This window comes from Octopus sinensis, linkage group LG14, assembly GCF_006345805.1.
Source record: "Octopus sinensis linkage group LG14, ASM634580v1, whole genome shotgun sequence".
Taxonomy (NCBI): domain Eukaryota; kingdom Metazoa; phylum Mollusca; class Cephalopoda; order Octopoda; family Octopodidae; genus Octopus; species Octopus sinensis.
Window position 1 is genome coordinate 50541865 of NC_043010.1, and position 18392 is coordinate 50560256.

General features: G+C 38.3%; 1 protein-coding gene across 2 annotated transcripts; it reads right to left on the reverse strand.

Moving 5' to 3' along the window:
• Nucleotides 1-9416: 9416 nt before the first annotated feature.
• On the reverse strand, nt 9417-15733 carry LOC115219129 (zinc finger protein 239-like). 2 transcript variants are annotated; one of them, XR_005001919.1, is made up of 3 exons: nt 14739-15733; nt 10406-11685; nt 9417-10049 (listed from the first exon to the last, which is right to left on the reverse strand). XR_005001919.1 is itself a non-coding variant. In XM_029789215.2 (2 exons), the coding sequence occupies exon 2, from the start codon at nt 11580-11582 to the stop codon at nt 10503-10505; it is 1080 nt and encodes a 359-aa protein (XP_029645075.1). In that variant the 5' UTR covers nt 11583-11685; nt 14739-15733; the 3' UTR covers nt 10161-10502. The 2 variants fall into 2 exon arrangements, 1 of the variants encoding a protein (XP_029645075.1); XM_029789215.2 differs by lacking the exon at nt 9417-10049 and having other exon boundaries at nt 10161-11685.
• Between the last annotated feature and the right edge of the window lie 2659 nt (nt 15734-18392).

Below are 18392 nucleotides of genomic sequence, written 5' to 3' on the forward strand. Positions count from 1 at the left end.
TCCGTATCCCACATCTGTGTACGAGGTGTACACATCTCCAAGCCATGTGGGATACATGGCTTGGAGATGCGTACACCTCGTAGTTACCAAAAATGGGTGCGAAGAGTCGTGCCTCTGAAATTCTAGTTTCGCTGATGGCCGCCACATCTATGTTCAGTGCCCTGAAGTCGTTGAGTGGGTGAACCTGCTTCCAGAACGACCCCAGTATACTGCATATTCTGAGTGAGGCTGTATATTCTGAGTGAGGCTATGTATACTGCATATTCTGAGTGAGGCTATGTTGACTAAAGAGTTGGGGGAAGTGGAAAAGACCACTTACATTATGCTTTTGGAGGAAGGGTGGTTGCCCCATCCTTGTGTCCAGTTGTGGGTTCTTTCACGAGATCATCTTTATACATTCTATTTGATAGAGTCCCTCGGTAGTCTCCTGTTGCCCTGGGGGAATTTCTTTGTTAGACTTGTGTATGTGATTTGGTTTATGTGTATTATTTTTATGTTTGCGAGTGATGTGATCTTTTTTTTGTGTTATGCAATTTGTTTTCGATATGCTGGTGTTATAATGTATGTGGTGGAGTAAGCTTTTGCTGTGAATGTTTATAGCTGTGTAGGGTGTGAAATTTGTCTTTGTTGTTGCAGACAAAGGTTTGAATGTGTTTGGGATATTAAATGTTGTAATGGTTGTGGAGGTAAGGTGAGCTTGGTGGTGATGGTGGTGGCAACGGCGGCGGCGGTGGTGGTAGTGGATTAGGCTGGTACTGTGAAGATTAGTGTATGTGTTATGCTTATGATGCGTCTTTTTGAATAGTTTCTTTTGTGGGTGAATTGTCAACTTCTTTCTTTTTTTCCTTTATTATTTACAATTTTCCACTACCCCCACCACCCCCACCACCACCACCGCTACCACCACCATTGCTACATTCCATGTCCATGCGTGCCAAGTCGGAGAGGAGCACTCCTCTATTTATGGGGCTTGTTACGTATGTTTGAGCTGTTTGTAGCGTGGTAGATGGTGGCGTGAAGGTTCAGCTACTGTTGTTGGTAGAAGGCTTGGTGGTATTGTAACCGCTGATGGTACCAGTGTGGGTTGTGGCGTAAGCAGGAGAGAGGAGGCCACATGTGTTTCATGGTTTACTGAGGGCAGAAAGCCTTCAGGTACATTTTTGCACCACATGTGTTGTACTTTGGCCTACAGCCCTCTACGGTCTCAGAGAGATGGGTGCCGTCCACATCGTCTATTATGTCTGGAATGACGTCACAGTTTCCTGGGTTGTTTGGGTGAAGAAATTCCATCCCGGACCCCGATCGGTTTTCAGTCTTTATTTTTTAACTTCGAGGATTTGGGTTGTCTTCTCAACATCCATGAGGACAACTGCCACCAGCCATGAAATAACTATTGTGGACGGCACCCGGGATACTTTAATTTTTACTACTCTTTGGCCACAATATGTTGGCAGCAGGGTAAGCTCTTTTCTCCTGAGTGGTGTCAGGGAGCATTGTCTTACATCCTCTGGTGCCTTAAATAATACATCCACCATCCCAAATCCCCTACCAAGGTTGATATGGTTCTTGCATTCCCATACGCAACCCAAAACATTTTGGATCTGGGACTAGCAAAAAAGATTAGTTTATTTTGTCTCTCTGTCTTTTCTCCTGGCGCGATATGAACATTTAAGGTGGTTTTAGGGTCAGGGTTTTGACTGCTATTTCAGCATGGTGGTATCTCTCAGATACGCTAATTTATAGTTTTAAATTATTTTTACCTTTGTATGGTATTTATTCCCATGCTGGCCACTTGATAAGATCGATATTTAAATATCGATATTATCCTTATATATAAATATATACATATATATATATATATATATATATATATATATATATATATATATGTACAACGGGCTTCATTCAGTTTCTGTCTACCAAATCCACTTACAAGGCTTTGGTTGACCCAAGGCTATAGTAGAAGACACTTGACCAAGGTGCCATGCAGTGGGACTGAACCCGGAACCTTGTGGTTGGTAAACAAGCTTCTTACCACACAGCCACCCCTACGCCTATATGTATGTTTGTATATATGAATGTGTGTATATATATATATATGTATATATGTGTGTGTGATGTATCTCCTTTGTGGCAGTACACCTGTTTCTATCCTCACTCTCTCTTTCCAGCTGGGTAACTTTGTACCTCCTCTCGTGTGAGACATCTGTTTTTGCTTCTCTGTCTCACATTTCATCATCTAACAAGATCACCTCCTCTGATGCCCCCCACCCTCAAAACATTTTTGTCTTGAAAGTTACTTGGTGACTCTGTCAGTGCAGGTGCCACTTAAAAAAAGCATTCAGTCCATACAGTAAAATGAATGGTGTTTGGAAGGGACCTGACTGTAAATACTTTATCAAAACTGACCTCACCTGTGTTTGTGCCATGTAAAAAGCACTATGTCCACTCTGCTAGGTGGTTGGTATTAGAAAGGGCATCCAGCTGTAAACATTTTTGCCATAAGTCACAGAAATCTGGTGCAGACTTCTGCCTGGCTGGCTCTCGTGGAACCATCACCACCATGCCAAAGTCAAAAGATGATGATGGTGGTGATGGTGATAGATATATATGTAAATATCTATATATGTATATAAACATGGGTATGTATATAGCAAAAATTTAGATTCAGATGAATTAGATACTTGAGTTGAGGCATCAGAATTTAGTATGGTGTTATTCATACAGAGGCGCAATGGCCCAGTGGTTAGAGCAGCGGACTCGTGATCATAGGATCACAGTTTCGATTCCTAGACCGAGTGTTGTGAGTATTTATTCAGCGAAAACACCTAAAGCTCCACGAGGCTCCGGCAGGGGATGGTAGCGACCACCCTTGTACTCTTACGCCACCACTTTCTCTCACTCTTTCTTTTGTTGGCCTGCTCACTTAGCCAGTGAGGTAGCATCATTTGAAGGCTAAAACAATGCGAAGCGCATTGTGACCAGCAATATGTAGCAACATCTGATAGCCTGGCTGATCACGGTGATCATGGAGATTATCCATACAGCTTCAAACTAAGGTGATTAAAATCAAAATAAGCAACAGGATATCCAGAGGTAATGCAGTACAATTGTTTCAAGCGACTCCATTTAATTGAACTATGCAATCATTACATCATTTTAAATGCAGAGCAATCTTTAGCTGCATAAATACATAGAATTAAATTAAATTAAAATGGATGGACACATTAGTATAATTTTACCGAAAACCTCCAAGAAGGCAGGGAAATAGACAAAGAACATGCTGTTTTCACTTCAGCTTCTCCTTACCTTCTTGGAGGTTTTAGGTAAAATTATACTAATGTGTCCATCTGTTTTAATTTAATTCTATGTATTTATGCAGCTGAGGATTGCTCTGCATTTAAATTGATATAATGATTGCATTATGTATATATATATATATATATTATATATATATATATGTATATATGTATATATATATATATATATATATATAGAGAGAGAGAGAGAGAGAGACAGGTTATGAGAGGTAATGGTGTCACTGAGACCCAAAGGTGTCAGGTAATGCTGAATAAGTGTTATAAATAGACCATAGTTAAGTTCCAGGTTTGGTGATTTTGTGAATAAGAGGTTCAACATTGGTCATATATCAGTGTGTATATAAAAAATTATTTTCGTAATGAGATAAAAAAAACCAAGGCTATCTATTTTCTTTCCTCCACCTCACTCTCTATTTTGTATCTTATATAAATTAACTATTACTTAACCATCCTCTCACACCATCTCCAATAAAGGGATATAATAAATATCCTGGGAACAGCTGTAAGACCTTCTATCTGTAAATTCTAATGTCTACACAGCCTTGGTTTTTTTATCTCATTACAAAATATTGCATATATTTATGTGTGTGTGTATATATATATATATATTTAGTGGTGGGTGTTTCTCCATGTGTGAACATCATCATCATCATCATCTTCGTTTAGCGTCCGCTTTCCATGCTAGCATGGGTTGGACGGTTCAACTGGGGTCTGGGAAGCCAGAAGGCTGCACCAGGCCCAGTCTGATCTGGCAATGTTTCTACAGTTGGATGCCCTTCCTAACGCCAACCACTCCGAGAGTGTAGTGGGTGCTTTTTACGTGCCACCGGCACAGGTGCCAGACGAGGCTGGCAAAAGCTGCTTTTTAAGTTGATATTTGTAAACAAGTATCGCTGTCATACAGATGGTGTCTTTCGATCCCAATTCTTCCAAAAGGGTATGTTGTGTGACCATGGAGAAATATTTATTATCTTACTTGAAAGTGGTGAAGGGGATTGTGACAGCAAAGAACATCAGGCCGTAGAAAATCTGCCACTGCAAATTCCATCTACACAAAGTCAGCATGGGAAAATGGACACTAAAACAATAATGGTGGTGGTGGTGGTGGCAATGTATTTTTTGAATAAAACATTTCATTTCACATTGCTCCAGTCCACTCAGCTAACAAAAATGGGTAATCCTGTGACCGACCAGTGTCCTGTCCAGGTGGGGAATATAAATGCTGCAGCAACTGACATGCATAAGATCTGGTCATCAAATCTAAGTAGAGACTTCAGACTTGAAATCTTCAAAGCCACAGTCGAACCAATTCTACTATATGGCTCAGAAACCTGGACGTTATCAAAGAAGCTTGAGAGGCGGTTGGATGGAACCTACACTCGCCTCCTTATGAGAGCTCAAAATCTCTTGTGGAAGCGCCATCCAACCAAAATGCAAATATATGGGAAACTACCACCTGTGGCATCTCTTGTGAAAAGTAGGAGAGTCCAGTTTGCTGGACATTGTTGTAGAGCTGAAAAAGAGGTAATTTCTATTCTTCTCCTCTGGAAGCCATCTACTCGCAATGCCAGAGGGCGCACACTCTCCTACCCTGATGTAATCTCCAGGGATACAGGCATCCAGCAACAGGACCTCCGTAATGCTATGATGGACCGTGAAGTCTGGCATAGCATGGCAAATTCCATTGTCTTGACCACGGTCGAACAATGATGAATGATGATGACAGCAACTGGGAAACTGGCCCTTTGACTCAAGAAGGATCTTAATCCATTTCTTTTTTTAAATATTTGCTGAAATTTCTTGTGTGCTTAATTTTATCTTTCTTTGCAAAAAAAAAATGAACACATTGGGGTGAGTAACCATTGCTCAAATGCTGTATTAATCACCTGAGCAAATGCATACCATATTCAATTGTATATCATTAAGGTGCAGGCGTGACTGTTTGGTAAGAAGCTTGCTTCCCAACCACATGGTTCTGAGATCAGTCCCACTGCATGACACCATGGGCAAGTGTCTTCTGTAATAGCCTTGGACCAACCAAAGCCTTGTGGGTGGATTTGGTAGATAGAAACTGAAAGAAGCCCATCATATGTGTGTGTGTGTGTGTGTGTGTCTATGTTTGTCCCCGACCACTGCTTGACAACTGGTGTTGGTGTATTTATGTCCCTGTAACTTAGCAGTTTAGCAAAAGACACAGATAGAATAAGTACTAAAACTAAAACCAAAAATAAGCCCTGAGGTTGTTCGTTCAACTAAAACCCTTCAAGGCGGTGCCCCATCTTGGCCACAGTCAAATGATTGAAACAAGTAAAAGAAGATTCTATTATGAAATTTGAACATTAATTCTTCAAAAAAAAAAAAATTCATCTTGTAAATCTTGTACATACACATTTTTGCCTTTGTGCACCAGTTGCAAAACATTTATGTGCATGCACCAGCACACCACTTAGAGAGAACATACATTCGTTCATCATCATCACCATCGTCATCGTTTAACGTCCGCTTTCCATGCTGGCATGGGTTGGACGATTTGACTGAGGACTGGCGAACCAGATGGCTGCACCAGGCTCCAATCTGATCTGGCAGAGTTTCTACAGCTGGATGCCCTTCCTAACGCCAACCACTCCGAGGGTGTAGTGGGTGCTTTTACGTGCCACCAGCACGAGGGCCAGTCAGACAGTACTGGCAATGGCCATGCTCAAATGGTGTTTTTTACGTGTCACCTGTACAGGAGCCAGTCTAGCAGCACTGGCAATGACCTCGCTCGAATATTTTTTTTTTTTACGTTGTAACACACTTATGAACAAACGCATTACAGTTATGACCATGCAATTATTTTAAAGTTATCTAGGGCTACATTATCTAATGCAAACATTTCCTACCTTTTCCTATTGTTTGCGCACCTAAAACACTTGAATTCTTACAACTGCTTCCTATTTTAACTGTTATACAGATAAGCACAGCTGTATGTAGTTTCAGGTTTCATTACACAGCATTTCTGGCAAATGTTGATTTCTATAGCCTTTGGCTGATCAGGGTCTGGTGAATAATAGTGGTTAGAGTAGAGAGAGTTACCTTTATGAGTCATACTAACTCATAAGGGCTGGTTTCCAAGTTTCATGGCGTATATATTCCCCACCTAGAAACAATGTCAGTCTGTTGCCGGATAACTCATTTTTGCCAGCTGAGTGGAATGGTGCAATGTGAAATGAAGTGTTTTGCTCCAGAACACAATGTGTTGCTCAGTCAAGGAATCGAAACCACAATATTACAATCAAGAATCCAGTACCCTAACCACTAAGCCACGCAACTCCATGTGTAGTATTGAGGGGTTTGGCATTAGAAGAAAGACATGCCCACCTTAGATGGAGAGAGGGGGAAGAGAGAAGAGAGAGAGAGAGAGATGGTGAAGATGTGACAGAAAGGTCACAGTGGCCAGGCCTCCATATAGTTCTTGTTAACCAATTTCATTCATAAGGCACTGGTCAGGCTACAGTAGAAGACACTTGCCCGTGGTACCACACTGTGAGGCAGAACAAAAGGCTATGTAGTTTCATAGTAATTTCTATCCATAAACCTATGTTTGTGCCTACATCACTTTTGATATAATTTTCTTTTATCATTAATGAATCTGAATAGCAGAGCAAGGAATCACAGTCTAGACCTTTTTTTTTTTACTTTTGGACCCTTCTGATCCCTATCTAACTCTACAGGACCCTCATAGCCATTTGATGTTTAAAAAAGTTTTATTATATTTTTATAATTAACCTTTTAGCATTCAGATTATTCACCTTGTTTTGAATTAATCCTGCATTCTCTCATAGCGCAGGAGTGGCTTTATGGTAAGTAGCTTGCTTACGAACCACATGGTTCCGGGTTCAGTCCCATTGCGTGGCACCTTGGGCAAGTGTCTTCTACTATAGCCTCAGGCTGACCAAAGCCTTGTGAGTAGATTTGGTAGACGGAAACTGAAAGAAGCCCAACATATATACGTGTATATATCTACGTATCATCATCATCGTTTAACGTTCGCTTTCCATGCTAGCATGGGTTGGACGATTTGACTGAGGTCTGGTGAACCAGACTCCAATCTGATCTAGCAGAGTTTCTACAGCTGGATGCCCTTCCTAACGCCAACCACTCCGAGAATGTAGTGGGTGCTTTTACGTGCCACCGGCACGAGGGCCAGATTGGTGGTACTGGCAACGACCACGCTCAAATGATGCTTTTTATGTGCCACCTGCACAGGAGCCAGTCCAGTGGCACTGGCAACGACCTGGCTCGAATGTTTTGGGGGGAGGGGAGTTGCGTATATATATACATATATGTGTGTCTGTGTTTGTCCCCCCCCCCCAACATTGCTTGACAACTAATGCTGGTGTGTTTACGTCCCCATAACTTAGCGGTTCAGCAAAAGAGACTGATAGAATAGTACTAGGCTTATAAAGAATAAGTCCTGGGGTCGATTTGCTCGCCTAAAGGTGGTGCTCCAGCATGGCCACAGTCAAATGACTGAAACTGAAACAAGTAAAAGAGAGTAGCTTAGAGATTTTTAAGATGTGGTTACTTATTTTTAGAATAACACTGTCAGAAAAGTGTGAAAGTCTGGATATGGCCAGGTTGAATATTTGGTCTGGATAGGGCCGGTTTAAATATCATTAAGAATTGCATTTAAAAAATTGTCAAAATATTTTATGTATTCTTCTATTCTTTCACTTGTTTCAGTCATTTGACTGTGGCCATGCTGGAACACCACCTTCAAGGGTTTCTGTGAAATATATCAACTCTAGGACATTTTTTTTTTGAGTCTAGTACTTATTCTATCTATCTCTTTTCCTGATCTGCTAAGTTACAGGGACATAAACACGCCAACACTAGTTGTCAAGCAGTGATGGGAGAACTAATACAGACACAAAGACACACACACAGATATAAGTAATAGCAGTCACAAAAGTGACAGAGGGGGCTGGTCAGCACCGATTATGCTAAAATAAGAGTTAAATTAACTCTAAAGCCACAAAGCACACTGATTTAATGACTGACAAATGGAGTTAAGTCCCTAGCATATGAAGCCATATCGCAATTTTGAATCTTGTTGTTGACACCTTAATTCTCATCAGCCAATCATATAAGAAAAACCGTTTAAATTGTAAGCTGATTTTCTAAACAATGTAAGTGTAAATAACTAATTAAGGTGTTAAAAGCCGCTGATGAGAATTAAGGTGTCAACACCAAAATAATCTCCCTCCATACAGTGTTTTGTAGCTTTAGAGTTAATTTAACTCTTATTCTGGCATAATCAGTGCTGACCAACACCCTCCGTCACTTTTGTGACCTATTAATTTTGCCTTTAGGTTCTAATTGCTAATAAGCCACCCTTTTAATTATATAAATATATATATATATATATACACACATATACGACAGGATTCTTTCAGTTTCTGTCTACTAAATCCACTCACAAGGCTTTGGTCGACCCCAAGCTACAGTAGAAGACACTTTCCCAAGGTGCCATGCAGTGGGTCTGAACCTGGAACCATGTAGTTGGGAAGCAAGCTTCTTACCACACAGCCACATCTAGAAGTACAACTAATTATTTGCAGATAAATTTTAACAACAAAATTTTATATAGACTCCCAATAGACCCTTATTAAGAACCACTGATCTAAGCACTTTCCACATTGAAGGAAGGGTCCTGATAACTAGACGAAGATGAAGTAGATAACATTCAGTTTGAACTCTCATAGATTGGTTTTCGTTTTTGCTTGTTGAGTCTGGAGAAAGGAGAAATGCCTGTCTCTTGCAGGCCCTTTAAAACTGGTGAGCTTGACAATAATAATATTTCCTTTAAAACCATTGCAGATCAATACCTGCAAGAAAGACATGAGCAGGGAAAAGATTCCAGAAGGCTGATGTCATGGGGAAGAAGGACTGGACATAGTGGTTAGTGCAAAACTAAGAGTGTTGTATGCACAAAAAGTGATTGATAGGTGAAAAGATGAATGTGTCAGGGAGTACTTGAGTTGTAGAGATATGAGCTCTGAGGAATGGAGGCCATTATAATAACAATAGAAAAGAATGGAAAACAAAAGTTGATAAGGAGTCGGTCAATCAATTATTTAATACCATTCACTTGGTGCTTGAACTGTCTTTAGTGCAATCCACTCTGTTGCAGGCATTTGAGTGGTGTCTTTGGTTTGAAATTAGCTTCCTCACTTCTTCACACCTGTCTTAGAGGAAGATTTTAAAAGGACCAGGAGCACTGCCCTTCCTTTTCTGTTTAAGCCATTTGTAAAAAACAAAAGGCAGGGTAAGAAAGAACTGGGGAAAAAGACTGTTTAGTACAGGGTCTGAAGAGGAGTGTAACAGGATGTGGGGAGGTAGAAGGAAGAGAAACAGGTACATTGGTGCTCATCATCATTATCATCGTTTAATGTTCGTTTTTTTTTCATGCTGGCATGGGTTGGATGGTTTGACAGAAAGTGGTAAGTCTCAAGGCTGTGCTGAGCTCCAGTGTCAACTCTGGCATGTTTTCTATAGCTGGATGCCCTTCCTAACACTAGACACAGAGACATTAGTGGTGTTTCAGCAAATCTAGTGAAGGGTGGACCAATCCAGTAGTGGTAAAAGGGGCAAAGAGAATACACAGCTTTACAGTGGTTAAATGGTGTACAGTGTTGATGAGTAAAAGCTTACTTGTTATTAGAAGGACAGCCTTCTTTTGCTAATGTATTTCTTTACTGTCCACAAGGGGGCTAAACATAGAGGGGACAAACAAGAACAGACAAAGGGATTAAGTCGATTACATCAACCCCAGTGGGAAACTGGTACTTTATTTATTGACCCCGAAAGGATGAAAGGCAAAGTCGACCTCGGTGGAATTTGAACTGAGAACGTAACGACAGACGAAATACGGCTACGCATTTCACCCAGCGTGCTAACGTTTCTGCCAGCTCGCCGCCTTCACAGCTGAATGGCTTTTCCCCAGTGTGCTTGCTGTGATGGATTTGTAATTTGCCCTTCGTGTCAAATGTCCACAGACATCACAACTGTATGGTTTTCCTCCAGGATGTGCTTTTGCTAATGTGTTACATAAAGTGCATGTGTACATATAACGGGTGCATCATACGAAAATTTACAGTGTAGTAGTAGTCCAATGAGGATTTAATGAAGAGGTGAATATTAGTTCGATTCAGTCAAAGAAAATGACACACTCTCACTGAATGTGACATGTGGGAAGTCAGCCTCATGTGTTTTTAAATGAGTTCTCAGCCTGCTGTTTGTCATGAACGTTTTCCCGCAAATGTCACAACAAAAATGTTTGTCATCTATGTGTATGCGATAATGTCTTTTCAAGTGAGCACTGTCACGAAACCCTTTACCACACATCTCACAGTAAAACGATTTCTCCCCCGTGTGAGTCTTAATATGTCTCCTTAGGTTATCATTACGTATGAAGTTTCTACCACATACGTCACAATGGAATGGTCTCTCTGTGGTGTGAATCTTTAAGTGCCTGTTTAACTGGCTGTTGGTAATAAAACCTTTCCAGCAGATTTTGCAATAAAAGGGTCTTTCCCCTGTATGGGTCCTGACATGAATTTTCAAATCTTCGTTTTTCAGAAAATCTTTGCCACAACTTTTACAATGGAAACATTTTATACCTGTGTGTATTCTTCGATGTTTTGACAAGTGACCCTTAGTTGCAAAATCTTTATCACATATTTCACAGCTGAATGGCTTTTCCCCTGTGTGCTTTCTATGATGGATTTGTAATTTGCCCTTCGTGTCAAAACAGTGTCCACAGACATCACAACTGTATGGTTTTCCTCCAGTATGGGCTTTAGCATGGCGTTTCAAGTTGTTAGCATCAGAAAAGGTTTGGCCACAAAACACACAATCAAATGGTCTCCCACCTACGTGTATCTTTCTGTGTAAATTCAGTTTACGACTGTTACTAAACTCATGTCCACAAATTTCACAGCATAATTCTTTGAATTCGTCATGGACTTTTAAGTGTTGTTTCAAGTGGTTAATATCAGAGAATCTGTAATGGCAAATGTTACACAGGTAGCAGTTAAGTCTCGTATGAGTTACACTATGCTTTCTGATTTTATTCTCAGTCAGGTATATTTTACCACATATCTCACAAGGGAACAAGTCTTGGGATTCAGAATTGGTTTGAGTAAAGTCATCATCAGACACATCACTGCATGAAGGAAGCAGTGTGACATTATTATCAGTGAGGAGCTCCATTTCCATGGCAACAAAGCAGCATTAGATTAAACTTTAATTAACTGGTAACTGGTCAGGTTGGTAAGTAAGGCATCCAAATTATTTCCCTAAAAAAGCCATTGTTTTGGAACTGGAAAGATAAAGATTACATGTTATTCACTAGTATATTTGTGTATGTGTGTGTGTGATTTTAAAAGTTTATGTATATATGTATGTATCATCATCATCATCGTTTAACGTCCGTTTTCCATGCTAGCATGGATTGGACGTATGACTGAGGGCTGGCGAACCAGATGGCTGCACCAGGCTTCAATCTTGATCTGGCAGAGTTTCTACAGCTGGATGCCCTCCCTTCCTAACGCCAACCACTCTGAGAGTGTAGTGGGTGCTTTTACGTGCCACCGGCACAGGGCCAGTCAGGCGGCACTGGCAACGACCTCACTCGAATCTTTTACACATGCCACCGGCGCGGGTGCCAGTAAGGCGATCTGGTAACGATCACGCTCGAATGGTGTTTTTTACATGCCACCAGCACGGAGGCCAGATAGCCACTCTGGCAACAATCACGCTCGGATGGTGTTCTTAATACCCTACTAGCACGGTATGTATGTATGTATATATATTACTCTTATACAAGAATGTTGTTGACAGTGACTTTGAAGTTTCAACCAGCTAAGTTGTTTTTCAACTAAAGCAGGATGATGGCTTGTATAAGAATAATAAATTTGTACTCTACAAAAGTATAAAGTAACCCGTAATTGATTAATGTAAAATTGTTTATATTTTAACTAAACATAAAAACAAACATTAATATACATGTGTGTGATGTGCAGGAGTGGCTGTGTGTTAAGAAGCTTGTTTCCTAATCACATGGTTCTGGGTTCAGTTCCACTGCATGGCACCTTGGGCAAGTGTCTTCTGCTATAGCCCCGGGCTGACCAAAACTGTGTGAGTGGATTTGGTAGATAGAAACAGAAAGAAGCCCATCATATATATATATATATATGCATGTATGTATTTGTTATTTTGTGTCAGTTTGTCCCCAACATCACTATATATATATATACACACACACACATATATATTATTATTTATATACATATGTGTATATATATATATATATATTATATATATATATATATATATATAATAACATATTTATATATATACATATACAAACATATACATATATACAAATTTATATATACCTTTCACTTTGACTTTGTTTCGTAATAGCATTCTGAAAAAATGCATATTTTTGAAATGACATTTTGCCAAAATATGTTTTTGATGTGTACATTTGTAATGAGTAAATACAATTGAGAATTTTTCGGTTGTCTTTTTTTTTTTTTTGTTGGGGAATTTCGGATTGTTCAACCTCAAACTTACCCCACCACAACTTTGTATCAATTTCGATAACTTGAGCATTTTTCATTTCTAATAATAGAAAGATTTATATATTTGAAACGTTAACTTAAATTTCATTGGGAAAACACGCCTTTTTTTATTGTCAGAAAGTTATGCAGAATCAAGGCACAAGGCCCGAAATTTGGGGGGAAGGGGGCCAGTCGATTACATCGACTCCAGTACAGAACTGGTACTTAATTTATCGATCCCAAAAGGAATGAAAAGCAAAGTCGACCTCGGCGGAATTTGAACTCAGAATGTAATGACAGACGAAATACTGCTAAGCATTTCACCCGGTGTGCTAACGTTTCTTATTTCTTTACTACCCACAAGGGGCTACACACAGAGGGGACAAACAGGACAGATAAAGGGATTAAGTCGATTACATCGATCCCAGTGTGTAACTGGCACTTAATTTATCTACCCCGAAAGGATGAAAGGCAAAATCGACCTCGGCGGAATCTGAACTCAGAACGTAGCGGCAGACGAGATAAGGCTAAGCATTTCGCCCGGCGTGCTTAACGTTTCTGCCAGCTCGCCACCTTTAACAAAGTCAGGGGGCACCAAATTGTAGTTACACCTGCTCCTGTAAACTTAGTAAAGTGGGCGCTACATATCTAATAAAACAAAGGTTTTTCTTTTTAATTAAAATCAGTGAAGTTCAATAAACTTTAGGATAATTATTACCAAAATTACTGAGTGGGCGGAATCCCACTTTAGCACACCACTAATAACCTGTCATAACTTTTTAAATATTTTTGGGAATTTTCAGAAAATTTTTGCATATTTGTGTTTTACAGACGGTAATTCATACGACTATGAAAAAATTGGATCTTTTCGGTTTGAACGGCAGTTTTTTCTAGCGGTGTCATATGAAATTGTCACCCATAATTATGACCCTAGTATCGATCTATTGCATTTCAATGTGTTTTAGGGTTAGGGGTGGGGGCAGGGTATCTTTTTTTCTTCAGAAATGTAAATAAACCCAATCTGTTTCTTAAATGAGGGACATATTCATACGGCACAATGTTTTTTTTTTACCTTAATGGACGTCATTGATTGGTTGAAATTGCAGAAATTGAAGAAAAAAAACAACAAACTATAGAATTTTCTCAATAAAGCCAAGAGAAAAAGATGTTTTATAAACACATTCTACCAGTATACGAAGTTTAAAATTTTTTAGTTACCTAGAAATTATGTTAAAAACTGCCGTTCAAACCGAAAAGATCCAAAAAAAATTTTTCTCAGGCTTTCGAATATATAAATTTTGTTTTTTTAATTTTTCGGACTTTTATTTTTATTTAAATTAGTTTACAATACGGACAATTCAAATGTTTTGCTTAATCCCAGCAACACAGTATTAAATGAGTTTATGGGGAGAAAAATATTGAAAAACATCAATTAGTGTGACAGAGATGAAGAGGATACCAGATCGTCATGAGATGTGTGAAAAATAACAGCTAAATCGCCCTTAAATCACACACAAATTTTTTTTTTCTTTTTTTTTGCATATGAATTCCCGTGTGTAGAACACAAGATCGCAAAAGTTTTCTGAAAATTCCCCAAATAAAAAAAGTTATGAGAGGTTATATGGAGTGCTTAAAGGAGGATTCACCACTAAGTCTAGTCTAATAAAGAGAGACTTTTTTTTATTAAATACAAGATGCAGAAAAAGGGAGAAGTTAGAAACATATTTGAAGGAACTGCCTATCTTTCTTTCTTTCTTTTTTTTACTCCATTTTCTATTTGTTTTCTGCAAAAGTTCCTCCTACTTACCGTTTAATTGAACTTTGGACTCTGCGAGACGTTCCAAGAAGTTATTTGTGATTCATTTTGTGGCTTGAATTAAATATGATTAAATGTGAACATTTTATTGACGCCTGTTACAGTTCGAGTTTGTATTAATCGGTCCTTTTATTTATTTATTTTTTTTTTGGCTCTCCCAAATATTCTGTAAATTCATTTATTGAGATGTAGGATCTTACAGGCATGACACCTTTAATAGTTTGTTTATGCCTATAAATGAATTTCTGTTCGTTTTTTTTTTTTTTAATTACGTGAATATATTTGTATGCGTATTTTAGCTGCATATATTAAATGTAAAAATTTATTTGTGCATATATATAACCAGGTATAATAGGTATACAACCGAATTATTGATGGATAAATATGAGGTTCTCTGTATACATCAGTGTCTATAAGTATATTTATGTTGATGTAATTCTTTCTTTCTTTCTTTCTCTCGCACACGCACTTCGAGTATATTAATGAGATGTGTGTGACTGTGTGATCAATGAAGACATATATTTCAAAACAAGATGGGTTTTTTTTATGAGTTTTTAAGTTAAAATAAAGTTCATTCGTTAAGTAACAAACAATTTTCCTACTTTTAAGAAATTTCTACATTGCTTCCATTCTGTATGAGTGTGTTTATAAATATATAACGGCGCATGTTGTAAGCCTTTATGAGTGATCGAAGAATCAAATAACAAATATTAAAAATAAAAATGAGATTTTAAGCTTCGGCAAAGAAATACAATAACATTTGTGTAAAAAAAAAGTTATGAGGCGGGCAATATGCGGTGAATAGGTTAAAAGTATCCCTTACAAAATAATGACCAGTAACAGTTGAGTCATACAAGGAACAAACACATTTTAATTTTATCTCAATCTGTTGCTTAAAACATAATATTGTTGCATTTAGAAAGACTTGTTTTTGTCATTCACAGATTAAACACATAAACTAATGGCGATCCTTCGGTATAGGTACCGTAAGTGGCTTTGTTTACATTTCTGAAAATAACAGAAACCCTTTTCTCCCACCCCTAACTCTAACCCCCCTCCCACCATATATAGAAAAAAACACTTTGTTGAAATGTATCCGGTACTTCCGGTACCTATACCGAAGTTACGCCAAACTAATATTTATTCATTACTTTCTTTAAATTTCTTTCACACACTTTCGCTGCAGAAATGGCAATTCTTTACAACTCCATGATTTGTTGGGAAGGGGGGGGGGGAATTTTCAGAAAAGTTTTGTGAATTTCTGTTCTGCACACAAGAATTCAAACGATTATGAAAAACAACGGTTATCTTTTAAACCCACCACCACTGTCTGGATGTTTTGTTGTCGCCTGTTACATTCTTGTTCCATTTTTTGTTTTCTTTTTTATATATACATATAGTGGCGTACGTACACTTTTGGTCTCTTATATATAAGTCCATATATAAATATATATATATAAATTCTGTACGACTCCTTTATTCTTTCTTTCAGCTCCTTCACACCTTGTTCTTTTCACTTTTTTTTTTCTCACTCACATTTCTTCGCTTTCCCTGCTCTTTTACTCTGTCCCTTTTCTTTTTTCTTTCTTTCTTATCCCCACCTCGAATTCTTCTATTCCTCTGCCCCTACCTCTCTCTCCTCTCCTTCCACATGACCGGTATTCTGCTTAACCTGACCTTTCTTTCTTGGTTCGACTATCATCCATGCAACATCTATATTCCTTCCCATGACTTACGTCTCATATGTCCCTGCCATAAGGCTTCACTTCCACACATGCCAGCTTAATTTAATTCATCCTTAGTCGAAAGACACCTGTTGTTTGTATTTGTGTACCATTTCTCCATTTTTTAGACCTTGTTTTCTTATACATTCACTTGCTTTCTTCCAAGGAATTTAGTGCTCTTAGCTAAGATTTTCTTGGGGCCTGCCAGATTGGAGCAGTCTCAAGTGTAACCAGCCAAAACTACTGAGAAGATCTGGAACTCGACTGAAGATAGAAAACTCCAAATGATCCTTCCTTTTTTTTTCCCCCCAGTCCTTTTTTGTATCATCTAACTGTCCAGATGTTTTGTTGTCACCTGTTACATTCTTGTTCCATTTTGTTTTCTTTGTTACACACACACACATATATATATATATATACATACATACATATATATATTTACATATATACATACATACATATATATATATATTTACATATATACATACATACACACACACATATATATATGTATATATATATACATATATCTTTCAGTACATCTCAATGCTTCTAAAGGAAACTTTGTTGACTTTCAATGGAAGTTGAATTTAACGTAATATATATATATATATTTAATGTAGAATAAAATCTTTTCGAAAAAAAATTTTATCAATGGCCAGCATATTAAAAAATACCTTTAAAGGTTAAAATTATAAACAACTTATAAATAAGGGCAAACGAAAAAATTTCTAATGCCAAATATGCCGAAAAATGGACATATTGTCCATAACCATATAATTTTTCACAATACGCACGTATTGTGAAAAATTATATGGTAATGGACAATATGTCCAATTTTCGGCATATTTGGCATTAGAAATTTTTTCGTTTGCCCTTATTTATAAGTTATATATATATATATATATATACACACACACTAGCAGTAATGTTCATCATTGATTGATTGGGTAATTACATTTACTGTTTCTTGGGAGCCACATTTAAAGTATTATTATATATATAATTTACTCCTCTTGTATGTGTGTATTTTTATAAGAGCAAAATATGTGATAACTGAAGTAGAAAAAACTCAATAGCACCCTGGTAGATAGAGCAATTAAGGATATGAAGAGAAAGCCCCTAGCCCATCAGGAATCACTGCTGAGATGCTTAAAATATCTGGCAGTGTGGGTTATGGTCTAGTCACCTGTATAGTAAATCAGAAGTCATACCATAGTCAACTGCTACAAAAGTAAAGGTGGTGTTTTAGATAGAAATAACTACAGGGGTATTAAATTACTGGATCAGGTGATGAAAGTCATGAAGAGGGTCATAGCCCAACTAATTAGGGAGAGAGTTAGCCTAGATGAGATGCAGTTTGGCTTTGTGCCAGGTAGAAGCACCACTGATGCTATATTTCTGGTAAGGCAACTGCAGGAGAAATACCTAACCAAAGATAAACCTCTGTACTTGGCTTTTGTTGACTTGAAGAAAGCCTTTGACAGGATTCCCTGATCCCTTATCTGGTGGTCAATGCAGAAACTAGGGATAGACGAGTAGTTGGTAAGAGCTGTACAAGTCCTGTACAGGGATGCTGTCAGTAAGGTGAAGGTTGGCAATGAGTATAGTGAAGAATTTTGGGTAGAAGTAGGGGTTCACCAAGGATCAGTCCTCAGCCCCCTCTTGTTCATCATAGTCTTCCAGGCAATAACAGAGGAATTCAAGACAGGCTGCCCCTGGGAGCTCTTCTATGCTGATGACCTTGCTCTGATAGCTGAGTCACTACCAGAACTAGAGATGAAGTTTCAAGTGTGGAAGCAAGGTCTAAAATTGAAGGGCTTTAGAGTCAATCTAGCAAAAACCAAAGTCCTAGTAATTAGGAAGGCAGACAAATCACAAACCCCTTCAAGAAGAAGGCCCTACTTGATTTGTAGAAAAG